Source organism: Onychomys torridus, chromosome 21 (genome assembly GCF_903995425.1).
Source record: "Onychomys torridus chromosome 21, mOncTor1.1, whole genome shotgun sequence".
NCBI classification, from domain to species: Eukaryota; Metazoa; Chordata; class Mammalia; order Rodentia; family Cricetidae; genus Onychomys; species Onychomys torridus.
The window spans coordinates 32,526,948-32,547,112 of record NC_050463.1 but is presented as its reverse complement, the minus strand read 5'-3'; the positions used below and the strand labels follow the sequence as shown (position 1 = coordinate 32,547,112).

Below are 20,165 nucleotides of genomic sequence, written 5' to 3'. Positions count from 1 at the left end.
GGCTCAGAAACACAGAATAGATTCTGTATGCCCAAAGTGTAGGTATCATCCTGGGCTCATTGAACCCATGTCCTAATGGTAGGACCTGTGAGCCCACCTTTGAAAGATACTTGCACATTGTTCTGAAGACCCCTGAGGCTATCTCACTTGTCTCCAGAGATCAGGTAGTTTTGGTTAGTGAAGACTGATGGGATACCCTTGACCACTGAATTCTTCCCCTTCCACCGTACTTGTGATTACCAGCATCTAGCATGGTCGTTATACCTGGCAGAGATTTTTTTTTTTTTTTAAGAGAAGTGGTGGTTGTTGAGAAAAGGAACCCCATCCTGTTTTTGGTGGTAGATCAATGGCAATAGACATTGGTAGCTTGGAATGGGAAAGCCTGGCTAAGATTTCTGAAGCACTTAATTGGACTGTGTAAATGTGTAATGATTCATGACAGCATTGGACAAATGCTTTTCTTTGGTTGATTGTGAGGGTCACCACAGCTTTGAAAGAACTGGTAAGGTATGGGTTTGGGACCTGGTGAGGGGTGACTAGTCTGAAGAAGTGACAGTCCATTAAACAGTGTTCACCATGCATTGCTAAGATGATAGATGGTCTCAGTGCAGTCACCGCGGCTGCTTTGTGGGGCCCATTTCAAGTCTCTGGGGAGAGATTGTTTGCAGAAGATATAAAGGTTTTCTGCTCCAAGGCACACATTCCCAGCTTGGCATGTAGCCAGCATTCATGTGATAACCACAAGACAGCTTGTACGTGCTGAATGTGTTCCAGTCAAGTAGAGCAAAGGTAAAAATATCTCCTGGGTACAGGACCATGAAATCAGTGAAGACCTCTCTAAGCTTTGTGCTCAAAAAGGGCTAGGTGCAGTTGTTATATATGGCCCCATGTTACATGTCAGTAATCAAAGTGTCCTTACCTGGTCTCAACCAGTTCATTCTTTATATTCTTTAGTGTGTCTCTTGGCTGCTTTGGAAGTCTTGCTGTATAACCCACTGAAACAAATACCTTCTTGGTGTTTGAAGAGCTCCAGGATGGGGAACATCTTAGCTACCGATTTCAATATATTTTAATTTAAATTCACTAAGTGAGTCATACTTTATAAAAGTGTAGCCTTGTTTTCCTTCTTTCCTTTTTTGTTTATTTTTCCCGTAACAGAAATGATTAGAATCTTTGGAGGGTTAGTGAAAATACATTAATCCTTTTTGGAGATTTGCTGCCCTGAGAATGGAAGAACATCCTCAGATTTTATCTCTGGCAGAAACCATGAGTTCCTTCATAATGTGACCCTGTACTTTAGGGTTAAAGGCTTTCCAACAATTACATGGCTCGGGAAGAGTTTCTAACCTCTCCCTGTGCCCCAGAGAAGGCAAAATAGCAGTATCGGATTTGTGTATCTCTTTTTCCCCTCCTGTTCTTCTTCCTCCTGTTATTTCTGCTCCTCTTCGTTTCAGGTAATAGAAACCTGATCCAAATTGTCTTCAAACAGTAAAGTTCATTGGCTCATAGGATTCTAAAAGGCCACAGTTGGACTTAAGATAATGTTGAGTCTGTGGCTGAAATAACGTCACTGAAGTTCTAGTTTCCTTCTATTCCATTTCTTCTTTGCTTCGCATGATGTTGACCTTTATTCCCCGTAATTCTTCAGTGGCCCTGCTTCTGTGAGTACAGCACAGTCACGCCAGTTCATACTGTATCCCCACCATGGGAAGAAAGCATGCCTTCCTTCCTCAGTACGTCAGCTCACATTACCACTTATCTTACTTAGTTTGACTGGAGCTGAATTAGTCATTGAGACTTGGTTCATAGGAAATACTTGGGTTGGGGAGCCAATATCTATAGAATTTTATCTGATAGCTCTTAGTCCAGGCCCCTGGCTGAGAATGGGGAGGGGTGGTTTCTTTTCCTTCCTTCCTTCCTTCTTTCCTTCTTTCCTTCTTTCCTTCTTTCCTTCTTTCCTTCTTTCCTTCCTTCCTTCCTTCCTTCCTTCCTTCCTTCCTTCCTTCCCTTCCTTCCCTTCCTTCCTACCCTTCCTTTCCTCCTTCCTTTCCTTCCTTCCTTCCTTCCTTCCTTTAAAAAAAGATTTATTTATTTTTTATGTATACAGAAGAGGGCACCAGATCTCTTTACAGATGGTTGTGAGTCACCATGTAGTTGCTGGGAATTGAACTCAGGCCCTCTGGAAGAGCAGTCAGTGATCTTAACCTCTGAGCCATCTCTCCAGCCCCGGGGGTGGTTTCTTAAGGAACTTTGGGTGAGTATTAGCAGAAGGAGAGAGAATCGATGTTGGACATCAAACAGTGGGTGGAAATTTACTGCATGTCTGTGTCATGGTCATTATGTGGACCAAGGTCTAAGGTTTAGAGTTTTTTTATTAATAATTTGATGTGTATGTGTATGTGTATGCTTGAGTGTATGTGTGTACATCACATGCATACATGAGTTTTGCATCATATGCATGTGCATGCTAGAGTTTTAAAGAAAAAACTAAAGACAATGAAAGCTCTTAGAACTTACGCAGTATTTGTGTCTCCTCCTTTACTTAACTACCTGCTTTGTATGCCCTCTCCCTCTGGCTCCTCTAGCTGCCTGTTCCTGTTATGACATTAAGAGCCCCAATCACTTCCTTTTAGGTAGTTCTCCCTGTCCATACACACACAGTGTGTGTGACCAGGTCACTGTTGACTGGGACAGTCTGTATGTGGGATTTGAATTAAGAGAGGGGTCTGGCAAGTGCTTTAGGTCTGGACTGAAGTCCAAGATGCCCAACCGAGGTGAGAACAACCAGAAGTCATTCTAGCCCAGGGGACGGGTCTAACTAGCAGTGTCATTTAGGGCAGAGGATGGAAGGCAGGTGTTGGCCTGCAGATGTTTCCTAGTTAAAAATAACAAGCTGGTTGAGGCTGTTGCTTTCTGTCTTGTTCTGTGTGAAGTATTGTTGCAGAGTCTCCGTGAAAGAGACAGAAAGACACACTCTGTCATGACACTCTTGACATCAGAGAACAGTTAGGAACCTTCTCACTTGTAAAGCACTTATTGCCCCACAGGGTCAACTAAGCTTGAAAGATCTTTCATTGTGATTGAAATAATTTCCTCCACATTGGAAACTGGCAATTAAAATCGGGAATTTTTAGCTTCCTAAGTCTGAGAGGATCATGAAGGCTTTTCATAATGAAAAGTGAAACACAAAGTGTTTGCTTTAACTGAACGATTGCAGTTAATTTCTTGTAAAGAAACACAGAAGCACACATTAATTTAAAATAAGCTCACACTGTTGTTTCTTGTAGTACAGCCAGGAAAAGCAGTAACAAGCTGTCTCCTTGAGAATCTCATCCCTGGATGGTATTCGAGCAACCTGGAAGATTCAGTGCGTCCCCAGGAAGAACACTCCGAGTCAAGCTGCAGTCACATTTCTGCTTCTCTTTCTGCCCTGGCAGCCTTGCCACCAGGTCTGAGCGGCACGGGCGGGGCAGTGTGTGACGTCAGCAGCACCTGTGCCGCAGGCCCAGCCAGTCTGCGCTGGAAAATGAGTGGTTGTTTTTTTTCTTCATGTTGAGGATTCGTTAGTCAAATTTTACATTGGTGTTTTGTCTGATATTAAACTTAATACCAACATTAATTTATATTTTCTCTGAGAAACAGGTATAAAATGAGTGTTTTGGTCTTGACCTGTTCTCATACTTAAAAGATAGGACGTTGAAATTGTGTGGGAAAAGGTGACATCTGTAGAAGAGACGGGCTTCTTTCTTGTTCAGTTGGTACTGTAGAAGAGACGGGCTTCTTTCTTGTTCAGTTGGTACTGTAGAAGAGACGGGCTTCTTTCTTGTTCAGTTGGTACTGTAGAAGAGACGGGCTTCTGTCTTGTTCAGTCGGTACTGGAGGGTGGTGGTAGTGCGTTGGTGTTGTGCTCTTTCACATGACGAAAGGATGGTGCACCCTCTCGGTGGTTAGAACATCCATAGAAGAAGGATGCTGATAGGCCTTTTCCTTGGAGGGCGGACTTGCCTTTCCCTTCATTCCTGGGCCATTTGAGAGTGCTTCTCACAGAGAGGGAGCCTGGATCAAGAGGTGCTCTCAGAACTTCTCCCCCACTACCCTGTTACCCTTGATTCTCCCTGGGATCAAGAGGTGCTCTCAGAACCTCTTCCCCCTACCCTGTTACCCTTGATTCTTCCTATTTACCACCAAAAGAAATGCAACCTAGAAGTGAGCTACGTGGTCCTAGAGACTCAGTTGAACTGGGGATCCCTGTGGGGTTGTCCCCTTCTTTTACGAGCAACTGAAAGGTGGTCTGTACAGCAACTTCTGATGGGTGAGGAGGGACCATACAGGTTTTGAACTTTCTAAGTGGAGCCACAGCTACAATTTTGGTGTACTTTCTCATATTTTAGAATTAATGCTTGCTTGCTTGCTTATAGAAGAAATTAGGTAGTGTTCCAGCACTATTGGTTCTGATATCCTAGCCCAAAATTGGGATGAGAGAGAAACTCTGGAGTGACACACCACTACATCATCTTTGAAGGTACTCTAGAGTCCTCCTGGTACTTGGAAGTTTCACTTAACCAGATAGCTGGATAAGCCTGCTAGGAGACTGCATTCCAAGTTCAGACTTATGCTTTCTTCTGTTTGTGTCTTTTATGAGATTTGTTAGTAGTATCACGAAATCACAGGAAAAGTTACTTCTCATTATTAAGATGTTTGTATATTTTCCCCATGACATTGTCTTCTGGCTGCATGTCGCTAGGAAATTGGAGTCAAGATCATATTACACTGGGAGCCAGAAGATTTTGCTGACTACTGTTTTACCGTAGGGCCAGGCAGTGGGCTGATGAGTACCATCTTGCAAATCATTAAAATAAATTCCTTTTAGGGTCTGGGGAGTTAGGTCACTGGTTAAGATCACTTGTTGCTCTTGCAGAGAACTCAAGTTCTGTTCGCAGCATCCAACATGGTGGCTCACAACCAGCTGCAATTCTGGTCCCAGGGGGTCCATGCCCTCTCCTGACCCCCACAGGCATCAGGCACCCCCATGAAGCAAAAAAAAAAAAAACATGCATACAAATCACTTATATGATACATAAACTTAATTAATTTTATCAATAAAATCTAGGAGTTGGACACAGACTCGGGGAGGTTGGTTCTTGGTGAGAAGCAGATCGGAACCTTGGAGAGCTCTGGACATGCTGGCTTAGAAGGTCCAGGGTGCTTCCTTCTCACACTGGTCATGGCTGGGTAGTGGCCATTGAACACAGGCCATGAGCCACCTTCTCCTAGTGCACATCCCATTTACCTGCTTCTCTTCTTCCTGAGTGTTCGAGCCTAACCTCCCTACTTTCTAAGACTACTTTTTATTATTGCACATTAATCCCTCAAATGACTTTTTATTGGTATCTACATAACTGTTTGTTTACATCTTAGAGATTTGTATATTTTTCTAATTAGCTCCACCTGGGCTTTGAAAGACTGTAGTTAACAACTTCAAATGTCACGACAACAGTCTTGAACCTCTGACACAACAAGCCCCGCCCACCAGAGAGTTAGTAGAATGTTTGAAAATAAAGCCACTAGGTGCATGGAACTACTGCCCTGTTTAATTTCTTGCCTTGCCAATGCTTGTCGTTGTGAGTGTGCTACAAGAGTACCCGGTGCTCTCTCCCCTTCTAAGTACTTCCTTTTGTTCTTAAGAGTAAAGACCCCAAATATTAACTGTCAGTCAACACCGTCACCAACCCGGCATGTGATCACAGTGTTGTGGTCTGTGTTTGTTTGGTTTTTTGCTAGCTGCAGGACTATGTAAATATTTCAAGAGTTGTTATGTGAACAGGGAGTAGACGTGTGTGTGTGTGTGTGTGTGTGTGTGTGTGTAGACTCAAAGCTTCTTTCTCAGTGTTCCTTCTTGTCATCTGCACCATATTCATGTTGCATTAGCTTTAAGAAAGTAGGAGCTTGTTGCATTTGAAGGAATTATGAAGAGATGTCTAAGATCATTTCATTTCTTTATATTGAGGAATTATTTGTATGTTAAGGTATGATAGAGATTTCATTGCTGACATGTGACATGGTTCTGTTACAAAGAAGCTCATAGCGATTTTAGTTTTATTGCTATTTGTATGTATCCCCAAGCTGACATTTAAACAATTCCTGCTTGTTCAGTTCCTGTTCTATTAGAAATGAAAATGTCATCGCTCGTTTCCAAAGACCACTGAGGCCACTACATGTCACTAGAGCATATGGCACTAACATTCCCAAAGTGAGTCTTGGAATTGAAGGAATAACAAGTTCAATGTTAGTGCTAAATGTTACATATTTAGGGTTAAGTGATACTACCTGTTTTTCTCCAAAACCCGCTAAGTTTCAAGTGTTTGGAAGAGATAACTGAAGTCTGATTTTAGAAACTACAAATGACAGAAAGGATGGGTTTCTCAGGGTTGAGATTGAAAGCAGTTTGATATGTGGCATGCTCACGTCCTGGGTTCAGTCCCCAGTACCATGCACAGATGACGTGAAATATCATATCCTGTTTTTTTATTTTTATTTTTATTTTTCCATTATGACATGTGTTAAATGCATTTCTACATTTCAAATACATTCAAACGTATGCATACATACATGGAAATTTTGGGGAATAGGGTAATCAGGAAAAAAAACAACAACTCTGAAATGGCTTTCCATTATAGAAATCAGTTGATAACTTTTTTCTGTGCATATATCATTTTTATGTGGAATATTTACATTCCGTCATGTTAAAGCACCCATTAAGTGATACCTTCACTCTAAACTAGTTAATTGGCTAGTTTAAGATATAAGCATTATTTCTCATAATTTTGGCTCAACTCTCTTGTGTGGGATGATATATGAGGGGCAAGATAAGTCAGCGTGTCACATGGAAAGAAGAAACAACTTGTAGAGCTGTGCCTGTGTCCTCAAGTGATCTGGGGCTAGTTGTGCCCTGCAAACAGGAAACTCAGAATGGGCAAAGCCATGTGATCTGCAGGGTACCCAAGGCAGGTCAGACTGTTGTCCACAGGAGTGAGTCCCTGTGTGGGTAAGGGTGCCTGCCGTCTTTGGGTAGGGTGCATGGTTGTCCAGGCTGGGAGGCAGACTTGCTGTCATTGTGTCTGACATCATGGCATGCCCATGTTTTCAAGCCACACCTCTCTGACTGCTAACACGTTTGCATCCGTTTCATGTGTTGTTCCTTGGTTTTGATCTCCTTCTGTGCGAGAATGTTAGGCAGAATTGGTAGCAAGTTTTAGGCCATTTCCTTGCTGTATTTCTAGTATTTTCTACTATACATCATTCTCTTACTGACAAATTTTACCACAGAATTATTTTTGTGAAAGAGAATTCCTCTGAGGTGTCATTCCTCCTTATTATTAGGCAGGTGATGACTGCACATCTCACGTGTTAATTTTTTTCCTATTTAATCTCCTCAGAGGCACGGACTAGTGGTAATTGTTTCTCAACTCTCCCTATTTTCTCCTGTCAGAATTTGCTTCAGTATGGTGAATATATGGTTTGAGGAAGGCCTGAGTAGCGGTGAGCTAGGCCTCTGACGCTGCTGTGACTCATTACTTGTTCACCGCAGGAAGCACAGATAGAGAGCTGAGGATTGATGGGCGCTCTGTGGGGCTGCTGATTGCAGTGGAGTGTACTCTGAGAAAAGAAACACGGGCAGGTTGGGGTGACTTAAGCTGGAGTGTCCCTCCTAGCGGACAGCTGGCCAGGGTAGCTAGAGTAGGGACAGGGGATTACCATTCCGGTGACATGGTCTGAGACACTGCTTCGCTAATACTTTAGTGAACTAATCTGGGGACAGGGAGCCGGTGGAGGGAGTGGGGGGTGGGGGGGTGGGGGGAAACAGGGAGGCACTTCTGCATTTTATACAGTCTCACTTGCTCTCTGCACTCGAATATCAGCAGTTACCCAACCCCACCAGTCTCTGAAAAGAACTGCCCCGACCTTGCCCCATCTCCACCCTTGCCCTGCCCCCACCCCACCCATACCCCATCCCGGCCCCACCCCACTCCAGCCCCGCCCACCCCAGTCCCAACTGTGTCACAGAGATTAGTGAGGATGAGTTAAGTTCCTCTGCCGAACTGTTAGTCAACTCTTGGGTGTCTCCTTTGACTAGAGCTGATCATTTTCTTCAGCTGTATCTTGTATTCTTCATTTTGGGATCCATTGTAAGGTTCTCTTGTTAGGATGTTACGTGACCCGTGCCCCTGGTTCATGGCCATCTCCATTTCAGATGTATTCCTTGGTTCATTAACAAAAATAAAGTAGAACAGAACTTTGTGATTAGAGACACAGCTATTTTTTCCTTTTTTGTATAGTCTTGAAATGTATACCAGTGCCTCCTTCCCAGACCAAAGTTTGGGCATTCTGCTGTATTTACTACTCAAGAGAATTAGAAAGCCCAGTGTCGTGTATTCTAGACATTTTTGTTTGTTTGTTTGTTTGTTTGTTTGTTTGTTTTCGAGATAGGGTTTCTTTGTACTGCAGTTCTGGCTGCCCTGGAACTCACTCTGTAGCTCAGGCTGGCCTCCAACTCTCAGAGATCCACCTGCCTCTGTCTCCTGAGTGCTGTGATTAAAATCGTTTGTCACCACTGCTCTGCCTTTTAAAATACATCTTAATCTTCAGGAGATTTAGTCTTAGGAGGTGACTAAAACTGTCTAAATTTTCTATGTTCTCCTCTTCTAGACAAAGTGATTCCAACATGGCTCATTTAGCAAAATTGGTCATGTAGCCATAGGAGACAAATCTGTATCTAGTGTAGCATGTCTAAACCTGCACTGATGGGCATGGTTTCCAGTGAAGTGTGTTCGAATGGTCAAGGTCAGAGGCATTTCCAGGTATTGGGAGGCTGTGTTTTAGCAGGAAGGACGTGTTGGTTGGCTTGTCTATACTGTGCGTTTAACACTATTAGGTTGAATGACTTAAAATAAATTCAAATTAGTCAGATGTTTGCCAGATAACATGTTTTTATAATCTTTCTTATTGTGTGGATATGGGCTCGAAGCTTTCTAAACACTGAAGAGAAAGGTAAGGTTTAAAAAGAAGAAACTGAGGTGACTAAAGCTTTTCCTTTTGCTTTAGTATTGTAGGCAGCCTGGGGAGGTATACTTGACCAAAAGGGAGAGCATCATCATCTTTCCTATTTATAAGTGTTGAGTGAGCTCTGAAGGAAACACACAGTGAGCTCTGGAATGGTCCATTTTCAGTTTGGTCTGTGCTTGTTCATCCTGTTAATATTCTGAATGAGGTTTTGAGTAGCTCCAAGGAATCTCGGGGCTGTCAATGTCAAGAGCTTTGCCATGCAGGACTCTGTGTTCTGACCACATCCTTTTCTCTCCTTGCCTACATTCCTGTAGGATGCTAAAGCGCTTGCTCCTTCCTCTTTCTGCGAGTGTCTGCTTAGCCCAACCCCTCCTCTCAGTGAAGGAATGCCTCATCCCTTCCCCACTCCTACCTACTCCCTGTACATCGGTCTACTCAATAGAGCAAGGTACCATTGGCCACGGGTGTCTCTGGGAAATCATTTCCAAGAGATGCCATGGATCCCCAAATTTGCAGCTGCTCAATTCTTCATATTAAATGATAAATGGTGTTTGTAGTAATCTATGTACATCATCTGTGACTTGCTTAGGATGCCTATAATGTAAATACTGTGTAAATAACTATTTCTCTTGTTTAGAGAATAATGGACAAGGAAAAATATCAGTTCAGTACAAATGTATTGTTTTCTAAGTGATTTTAATCTGCAGTTGGTCGAATCCATGAATGTTGAAACCATGGGTGCCGAGGGCATTGGCCTCCTTTTTGTGAATGCATTCCTTAATGCTTGTTCATTCTTTTTAGGTAGGGACTATGTTTAGGATGTCTTTCAAAGAATGTAGTGTAGTGTGATGGTTCTACAGTGGGTCTGCAGATCCCTGGAGCCCCTCCAGACATCTGTGGCTATTTTCAGGACCATATGAAGATGCTACCCATGTCTCTTTTTATTGTGCTGATGTTTTCACTTACTCTGCAGAAGTGTTGGTGAGCACCATTGATACCTTAGTTTTAGTCAAAGAAGGCCATGGCTTCAGCTATACAGGTCGTTGGGCAGTCGCCATAGTCCTCCCTGCTACACAGTCTCAGATTGACAAAGGACTTGGCTTACTTTCTTCACTGTCTAGACCAATGGCTGATACATAACAGGAGACAACACAGTCAGCACATACCGTGGAAAGAAGGAATGATCTTACCAGCGCTTCCTCCACTCCCTCCATCCCCCCCCCCCCCCCAAAATGTTGCATTTCCTAGATGTATTTTCCCTTGTATCTTCTCCATTCCTATCCTTTCCCAGATCGGGTCCATACTATTATGTTTATATTTCTGTGAAATACTGTTCTTTGCAGAGCATTTATTTACATCTGGTGTTATAGATGCAGATGGGCTGTGGATGTCAAATTAAATTACTTTTGCATAGAATGCTGAGTTTAGCATAGAATGCTTGTTAAAAGAATAAAGAACAATTCAGTATTTCAGGGTCACAATCAATCTTTGAGGTGAATTCACTTTCTCAGCGTCAGCACTACCTGGTTTGTTCTTCCTTAGCACCCCAGCTCTGAGTGCCCAGCCCAGCAGGAACAGTCTCGCTCGAAGGCTTTTCTTGCTGCCTTCCTCTGCCTCGATGTGCAGTTGTGACCAGGGGTTTGTATGCAATTGTGTCTCACTGGTCCTCGTTTCTGACTCCGCAGAACCTGGCCTCCTGGAACCCTTCAAACCCCGAGTGCCTCCTGCTCGTGGTGAAGGAGCTGGTGCAGCAATACCACCAGTTTCAATGCAGCCGCCTCCGAGAGAGCTCGCGCCTCATGTTTGAGTACCAGACGCTCCTGGAAGAGCCTCAGTATGGAGAGAACATGGAAATTTATGCTGGGAAGAAAAACAACTGGGTGAGTGCTGAGAGACAGGGACGTTACTTTGTATGGGATTAGAGACAGGCACCTTAGGATGTCCCGGTAGAGTGAGCTCTAAGCATTTCCTCAGGTACAGATGGCTTGGGTCACCTGGGTGCTTTGTCAGGATGTAGAGGTTGAGAAGGACTTAATGGCTACCGGGCTTATTGTTGTTAAGAATGTCACAGGAGAAGTGTTGATTTCATCTGCAGTCTGCTATGTTCAGAAGGCAGGGTGAGGACCTGACGACTGCCCCCCCCTACACCTCCATGCAGGTTCTGATGTGGGTAGCCGGTAGGCCACAGGTTCAGACACCGACAAACTCCACCTTCTTCCAGTGCCCCAGTCAGATAAGAGAGGTCGGCTGTTCTGGATACAGCTGGTTATATGGAGCCTTCGTGTGCATACCCTCAGACCCTTTTCTTAAAGACAAGTTCTCATTATAGAGCTCAGAGGGGCCTAGGACTTGCTGCACAGCCCAGGTTGGTGTCAGACTCACAGTCCTTCCATCCCTCCTGCCTGAGTGCTGGGGTCACAGGGGTGGCCACCATGTCCAGCTCTAGCTGCTGCTTGTAATTTCTTTGCATTGTGTGATCATTTTGAGATGCAAAGTAGATTATAACCCTCCTCTGCCCAGAAACTTCAAATAACCACACCTCCCCAAGGTGAAAGCTGTAGTCACTCTGTCCACTGGTAGCATGGACTCTGGACGCTGGAAGGCCTCCTTCCTTCCCTCAGGATCTGCTTACTTCCGCTTCTACTTCTGCCCTACTGGGCTCCACTGGTGCTTCACATAGGTTTCCCCTCCGGCGATGGTAAATACCCTTCCCGCTTCCAGTTTCTGCTAATGATTTTCAACCATGTCAGGCCCCAGTTTTTTAAATTGAGTTTTTGAGATATGTTCTATAAAGTTTACACGTTTTAATTGTATACTTATATGACTATCAGTCAGCTGGCTGATTTCCACAGCCACCATCATGACCCAGAATGTTCTGTTGCCCTCCAGTAAGGTCCTGGTTTGCTTGTTAGTCTTTTCCCTACCATAGCCTAGGGAATCTCGAAATTTCTTTCTGTTTTTAAAGATTTTCTTCTGAACACTTCAGATGACCATGACACATCCCTAATGTTTTGTGGCTTGATTCTTTCACTTAGTAGAATGTATCTCAGGTCTGTCCATGTTGTACATGTCCCAGTCCTTCATTTTCTTTTATGGCTGAATAATATTCCTTTGGACAGACATACTACATCTTGTTTTTCTAGTCACTAATTCATGACATTTCAATGGTTTTACCTTTTAACTTGTATGAATTGTGTGGTTGTAAACATTCATATATAAGCCTTTATTAAACTTGTTCTTAAAATTCACTTCTGTTTCTCTTCTCCAACATTATTTTGCTCTATTTTTAAAGGTATCTTTTGAATAGATCATTTATATGTTAGTGTGTAAGACATTCACTCCAGCACTCAGTGTCTGGACACATGTTGACTGTCACAGCTTTTGTCTATTAGGCATCTGGATAGAGCTGCATCGCAGGCCCCTTCTAGCTGCACCAAAGTGTTGGCCAGCACTTTGTCTCCTCAGCATCCCACTGCAAAGAGTTTCCTTGAAGCCTGTTTGTGTGGCTGATGGGAAGGTGCTGTTTTCTGTGGGCTGCTCATCTGAGGGCCTCAGTTGGTGCTAGCTGGTCCCTGGAAGCTGCCTCCCATTCCCTGCCTTTTCTTCTATAGGGCTTCTCCACAGTGGGCCTCCTAAGGTGACAGGGGCCTTAACCCCAGCAAGCAAGCAAGAGAGATGGAGGGAATGTGTAAGCAAGAAGCTGATTACAACCTAATCTCCCAGATGATACCCATCCCTCTTCTTATTGTCTGTTAGATCCACACAAAGGAGGAGCTCTAATACCTGTAAGTGTGAATGCCAGGATGGCTGTGTACCACTTTGGGAAGCCTGCCATACTTGATGTTTGCTTGTCTTTTCCTATTGGGATGTCAAGTTTCAGGGCAGGGATCGACAAACCCCACACCGGGAACAGTGCTGGCTGCATCATTGTTGTTCTGTGAGTGTTTGTTGAATAGATGAGTGAACAAACTCTAGTGACACATACAGCGTGTTTAGGTATTCTTCTCTTGCTAATTTTATTATATTCCATAATTCCATAATTCCTATAAATGGATGTTTCCTGTCCTGACCACCTGGTCCCAAATAACTGACTCAGAGGCTGAATGTGAATTGTAAATGCTTGGTTAGATAGCTCAGGCTTGTTACTAGTTAACTCTTACTCTTAAATTAACCCATAATTCTTATCTATGTTTAGCCACATCTTGGTACCTTTTCTCAATATGACATTCTCATCTTGCTTCCCTGTGTTTGCATGAGACTCTTGAACTCTACCTTTCTCCTTCCCATCATCCTTAGTTTGGTTGCCCCACCTATACTTCCTGCCTAGTTACTTGTCAATCAGCATTTTATTAAACCAATTTCAGTGACAAATCTTAACAGTGTACAAGAGGATTATTCCATAGTATTTCCCCCATTTTGTCTAATTAAAAGGAAAGTTTTAACTTTAACATAGTAAAATTATATACAACAAAAACAGCTATGAAGTAAGAATTACAGTTACAATATCCAGTCTACTTGTATTTGGCAAAATTAGAGAAAATACCTTATCTATCTTATCTTTGTAGTCCAAAGTTTTGTAACTAATTTATCTTTTATCATAACTAAAGAAAACTATAACTATCTAGCCTCCAACTCCATCAACCACCCCAGAAGGGTGAAATGTTACCTAATGATAGGAACCTCAAACTGCCTGGACTGTCACCCAAAGTTCCTCTGTAATATTGGGGCATCCAACTCTGGCCTACAGGCCTAACATATCTGACAGACTTCCTGTGAATCAGGGAATTTTGAAGGACTGTCCTACCTTTTCTTGGAAAGTTTGGCAGTCACGTTTCTTGCATCCTACTGGTCCAGTTTGAACAATAACTGTTAGCAATTGAGGCAAGGGTACTTTCTTTGCCTGCATGTCTAGCTTTTGCAATAAAGAAAACAATGGAAATTTTAAATGCTATATTCTGTAGGTCTTTAAAGTGTTTGACAATTGCCTATCTATATGAAATATATCTCTTCATGACCTTGAAAACATACCTAACATAACTATGTTTACTGTTATAAATAACTATTAATCTGTATTTTTTAATTATATATTACATTTTAAATGAGCTGTATAAACATAATACCCTAAACAAGAGTAGAAATATACATTATAACAAAATTAACTTTAAATTTGTATCAATAAACTAAAATCCATACCAATGTAAAATATGTAAGATTAATAGTATTTTTTGATAATAGTAGACTCAGTAATCTACCCTTTTATCCTTTCATTTCTGCACCCCCCTTTTCTTTTCAGAACAAGATCCCTGAATCTAATCTCCTTTCTTTAGTTTCTTTCCTGACCATTACTAACAACAGCTTGTAACCAACCCTCCTAAATGATAATAAATATCCATAACCCATTTTTTGAAAATGTGGGCATAGTTTTCTAGACTACTTCCTATTGTTTGACGGTGCTGGTAATCTTTGGGGGACCCTGAGGAAATTTAGGATTATGGTCAATTCCTGACTGGAGTATTCTGTGAGGCTGGATCATCTCAGCCGGCAGCCTTGAAGCTGTTCTGGATGCAGAACACAGAAGAAACTGCAACAGAGGCACTCTGAAACAGTGGATCATCTGGGTCATCCATTCCCATTGGAGATTTTTCAGGAGGTCTTCATCAAGCAAACCTGATTTTTCTTAACTCAGAATGAATCCAGAGCCTCTCATTTCCTGTTGGGGTGGGGGGAAGCATAACCTCTCTCCCAAAGTAACATATTTTTTTACTTAAATTTTGATGTCATGGTATTTTTAAAATGTATAGATTAGCTTAATCTAGCAGCTTTCATCATCAAATGTTTCTTAGCAGTTATCATTTGTCAGTAGTCAAAAAATTAAAGACAACACAATAACATACAGTATCCAGACTGTGAATTTTCATCTTTAAGTGGCTTATTGTGATTTTTATTACTCTATTCCTTTTTAAGGACTTTATTTATTTTAAAACTATATATATATTTTAATTTATTTATTTTTATTTTATTTGCATTGGTGTTTTGCTGCATGTATGACTATGTGAGGATGTCAGATCTTGAGTTACACACAGTTGTGAGCTGCCATGTGGGTGCTGGGACTTGAACCCAGGTCCTCTAGAAGAGCAGTCAGTGTTCTTAACCACTGAGCCATCTTTCCAGCCCCCAAAACTATATATTTTTAATCTGTGACTGTAAATATTTTTTTCTTGCTCTCAAGGCTACGTACATTTTTTAATACATTGTGACCCATTTAGCTGTGTTTTCCATCAGAATCTGTTGTTACTGTGCATCTTCAGCCCTTTTTGTCTGCATGAGTAAAAACCCTAAACCCGTCATGTAGCATGTTGGCAGAGCTCTCAAGCCTGCAGGCAGCAGCTGGGAGAAGCTTCTTTGTACTGTGGCCTGTGTGAGAGACTATGAGAACCCCCCACCTCCCAAGCTGTTTAGCTCATGGCCATGGCCAGGGGATGTGTTTTTGTACTGTGGCCTGCATGAACTCCTCCAGCCTTTTAAAGTTGTTTTTAGGCTTTATGTGAATGTACGTCCACCATGGGTCCACGGGTTGAGCACTATATGTAAATGGAGTTTTCCTGTCCCGACCACTCGGTCCCAAATAACTGACTCAGAGGCTGAATGTGAATTTAAATACTCAGTTGATAGCTCAGGCTTGTTACTGGCTAGCTCTTACACTTAAATTGACCCATAATTCTTCTCTGTGTTTAGCCACATGCCTTAGTACCGTTCCTCAGTATGGCCTTCTCATCTTGCTTCTCTGTGTTTGCTGGTGACTTTCTTGAACTCCGCCCTTCTGCTTCCCATCATCCTTAGTTTGGTTGCCCTGCCTATACTTCCTGCCTGGATACTGGTCAATCAGTGCTTTATTAAACCATTTTGAGTGACAAATCTTTATAGTGCACAAGATGATTATTCCACAGCACTTTCTTTTCTTAAGTTCAATATGATCTCCCTTGGAGTCTTTAACTTTTATTAAGGGATGTGATTTCCAAAGTCATACGAATGAGCAATATATTTTTAAACATTTCAAACAAGTCTTCCTGTTTGAACATATTTAACTATTCAAAGTTCTTTGTTACTAAAAAGTCCACTTAATTGTCCTCTCAGAAAAGGATGTTAGGTTTCATCCATCTTGCCCGTGCAGTGTGTGTGTGTGTGTGTGTGTGTGTGTGTGTGTGTGTGTGTGTGTGTATGTGTGTGTGTACGTGTGTGTGTACGTGTGTGTGTACACATCTAGAGGCTAGAGGACAACTTTGGGTGGTTTTTTTTTTTTTTTATGCTATCTACTTTTTTTTGGATACAGTCTCTCTTATTGGCCAGGAATTCACCAAATAGGCTAGACCAGCTGCCTAGTGAGCTTCTGGGATAGATATGCTTGTCTCTGCCTCTCAGCAGTGGGATTACAAACATCCATCTATGTGCCACTTTTTTTTTTTTTTTGTCTTTGTTTTTACCTTGGTTAACATGGGACTCTGCAAGATAGAAAAGAGCTTGATTCTGAGCCAAAATGTTTCAAATCAGGAACTATGTTAGCTTGTTATTGCTGCTATAAACTTACTGTGATCTAGGGAGCTTAAGACAACCTAGCCATGCTTCCTTACAGTCCCAGGGGTCAGGTCAGCACTGAGAATCCGTTTGTCTGCTCTAAGATCAAGGGATGGACAGCAGTGTGACTGGAGGAGTCTCTCAGGGGAGAGCTGGCAAGGCTTCACTTGTGGACATGATCTTTGAGAAATCATAGGATTTCTCATGTCATTTCTCAGTTCAAATCACGGGATTTCACAGATGAATTGGACTCCTTTTTCCTATCCCCTACTTTTCTTTGTATATGTATGTGTGTGTGGTATGTATGTAGGGATGCATATGTACATGTGTACACATTCATGAGGAGGACAAAGATTGCTTGATGTTGGTGTCTCCCCCTTGTCTATCAAGGCATGGTTACTTGGTAAAATGTCCATGTCAGCTGGTCAAAGTGGCAAGTTTACTCTGTGGACTTCCTGTCTCCACACCCTCCAGCATCTTGAGGAGTATCACGAGGCCTTTCCTTCAACTCTGTCCTGTTCAGGAATTTATTAGAAACCTGAATGAGGTCATACAAGGTGTGCATTTCTGTTTGCTGAAAACATGGAGCTTGATCCATGGTGTCTTGAGGCGGAGTTCCACTCTCTTTACTGCCCAGTAAGGGCCTCTATTCTTAGCTTCTGTTTCCCTTTGCTTCAAAATAGATAGAAATAGCTGGGTGGTGGTGGTGCACACCTTTAACCCCAGCACTCGGGAGGCAGAGGCAGGCTGATCTCTGTGAGTTCCAGACCAGCCTATTCTACAGAGTGAGTTCCAGGACAGGCACCAAAACTACACAGAGAAACCCTGTCTCGGAAAAACAAAACAAAACAAAACTAAACAAAGCAAGCAAACAAACAAACAAAGCAAAAAACCAGAAATAAATTATGTCTGTTGGGGGGCTGGAGAGATGGCTCAGAGGTTAAGGGCACTGGCTGCTCTTCCAGAGGTCCTGAGTCCAATTCCCAGCAACCACATGGTGGCTCACAACCATCTGTAATGAGATCTGGCGCCCTCTTCTGTGTATATAATAAATAAATAAATCTTAAAAAAAAAAAAAGCGATGGGGATTTAGCTCAGTGGTAGAGCGCTTGTCTAGCAACCGAAAGGCCCTGGGTTCGGTCCTCAGCTACAGAAAAAAAAAAAAAAAAAGCAAAACCCATCTCCTGAGCCGGGCGGTGGTGGCACACACCTTTAATCCCAGCTGGGAGGCAGAGCCAGGTGGATCTCTGTGAGTTCGAGGCCAGCCTGGGCTACCAAGTCAGTTCCAGGAAAGGCACAAAGCTACACAGAGAAACCCTACCCTGTTCCCCCAAAACAAACAAACAAAACAAAACAAAATAAAAAATTATGTCTGTTGAACACAACTTGGAGGTCAGTATTACATCTTAAGAATACCTTTAAGTATGATATTCTAATAAGACTAAATTGGCTGTCTTTTTTTTTTTATTTTTTTTTACATATTCTGTATGTTTATTTTGTTGCCAAAGAACAGTGTCCACAACCTCCAGATTAGTCAGTTGTCAGTCTTAAGACTGACACATTGTCCGCTGCCACATTGTCGCAGATGGCGTTAGAGTCACCTTTTCCACTTCTTTATATGCTCTGAGTGGCACTACTCAGTCTCAGATGAAAGCTTCTTCGTGGACAAGGACACAGTCCCTAAGACAGGAAGGAGGATTCCCTGAGGCGGGACGGCCTGCCTGGAATCCATTCAGCACAAGATGTCTGCCTGTCACTTCCCCAAGATGAAGGAAACTGTGGGACAGCTGCTGTGAAGGAGAAAAGCCCAGGCCCAGGAAATTGCCCAATTCGGAGACTTGTCAGCTGGAGCCATTGCCAATACCTTCTCACTTAAAAAGAGGAGGACATATTCATGCACATACTCATGGCTGATGCTAGGGACAGCGCCATTAAGGCAGTCAACAGGGAGACTAACATTGTCACAGTCATAGGTCAGGTAATCTTGTGTCTATCCAAGAGGAGGCCTTGTATATGCTTGAGCAGTGATTGTGTGTGTATGTGTGAATATGAATGTGTGTGCGCGTGCACACCGGAGTTTTCCTCTTCATAGTGTGTCTGTAATTCCAGTTACACGAAGACGTGTTTTAACTGCCCTTTGCTCAGTTTCACAAAGGAAGGCTAGTTTACGAACCATAGGGGAGTCAGTGTCAGCCAACAACAGGATTCCTGAGCCTTAGTTCCCAGGATGCATTGCTTTAGAGATAAGTGCTGAGTTTCCTGTGCCCTCGTGTCCTGTTTCTGTGGGCCTGGGCTTGAACGTGGGGCCTGGGCATTCTAGGCAATCTTTTGGCTGTTGAGCTGCGTCTCCAGCCCAGGTTCTAAGACGTGTGCAGTGGGCGCTGGATCCAGCAGCACACCTACTAAAATTGGAACTGGAGAGAAGATGAGCGTGGCTCCTCTACAAGGATGGCATGTGAATTCACGAAGCATTCCGTGCTTTTAAAGGTCACAGTGAAACCCATTCGTTTGTATAATTAATATGAGCTGATAAAATATTTTTTAGAAGGAAGGTGTGGTAGGCTTGGAAGCTAGAAACCACAAATAACTTTTTCTTTCCCAGCAGAGAGCATTCCTTTCCTATCACAAGTCCCTTTCATGCTGACTTTGTTTTGTACCTTAGCCCATTGCAGAGAAACTCAAATTCATATTGGTTTTTAATTGTGACGTCAATGTGTCAATCAGCCCCTTGCCGACAAACACACATGTATGTCAGTTCTGGGAGCAACATTTTGAGAAAGGATAAAGCAGGGACCATTGGAGAGGTGTTTTTTTTTTTTTTTTTTTTTTCAAGTTTGGTCTAAAATAGTTGGTAGTATAAAAATATATTGTGTAAACCAAGAGGGCGAAAAGCTAAAATGTAGTATGTGGACTAAAATAGCTTGTAGTTCACGTGAGTCCAAGTGCTAAATATGTAATTATTTTTGTTACCACATATGGACAAGAATTCTTATAATTTTTAAAATCCCACATTTTTCTTCACTTGGTTTAAAAAGTACATCTATGTGTGTGTACATACACACACAAGCCATCAGATTTAACAAATTAAAGACTTTGAAATTTCCATTTCAACTAGGGACTAACATTCAGCACTAGCTGATAAGATGTCTACTTATTGCTAGGTAGTTTGTTTGCCTTTATAAACTGAAAGTGAAGGATAAAGAGGTTGAATCGGATTTATCATTTCTGCAACTCTCGCAGTGTCTTGGAGGAATCCCATGGCACCTTTGAAAGTCCTGTCCCCAGATGACTTAATGAGATTTCCTCATGCTTGCAGTGGTCACTTTTGTGTGCATTTGTGGCTTCTGTGAATGAGTATTCTATATCCCTGAGGGACTAGAAATTGTTCACACCGAGGCGTTTCCGTGGACCATGCTTATGTGCGCCTGCAGCCCTGACATCTGGCTCTTCCCTGCACACAGCCGTCCACTCTTGCTCTTCTGGACACTTTGCTCCCCTGCTCCCTTGTCCCTTTGTCACCTTACACTGGA

General features: G+C 42.6%; 1 protein-coding gene and 1 non-coding gene across 2 annotated transcripts in view; both read left to right on the top strand.

Annotated features, from left to right (window-relative positions):
* Babam2 (BRISC and BRCA1 A complex member 2) overlaps positions 1-20,165 on the top strand; it is a 376,093-nt gene that overhangs the window by 115,456 nt on the left and 240,472 nt on the right. The window contains exon 5 of the mRNA XM_036170890.1: positions 10,749-10,943. Within this exon, the coding sequence (XP_036026783.1) occupies positions 10,749-10,943 (195 nt within the window). The remainder of the gene's footprint in view (positions 1-10,748; positions 10,944-20,165) is intronic.
* On the top strand, positions 19,014-19,118 carry LOC118572080. The gene has a single exon (XR_004943452.1). It is a non-coding gene; the product is annotated as a U6 spliceosomal RNA (small nuclear RNA).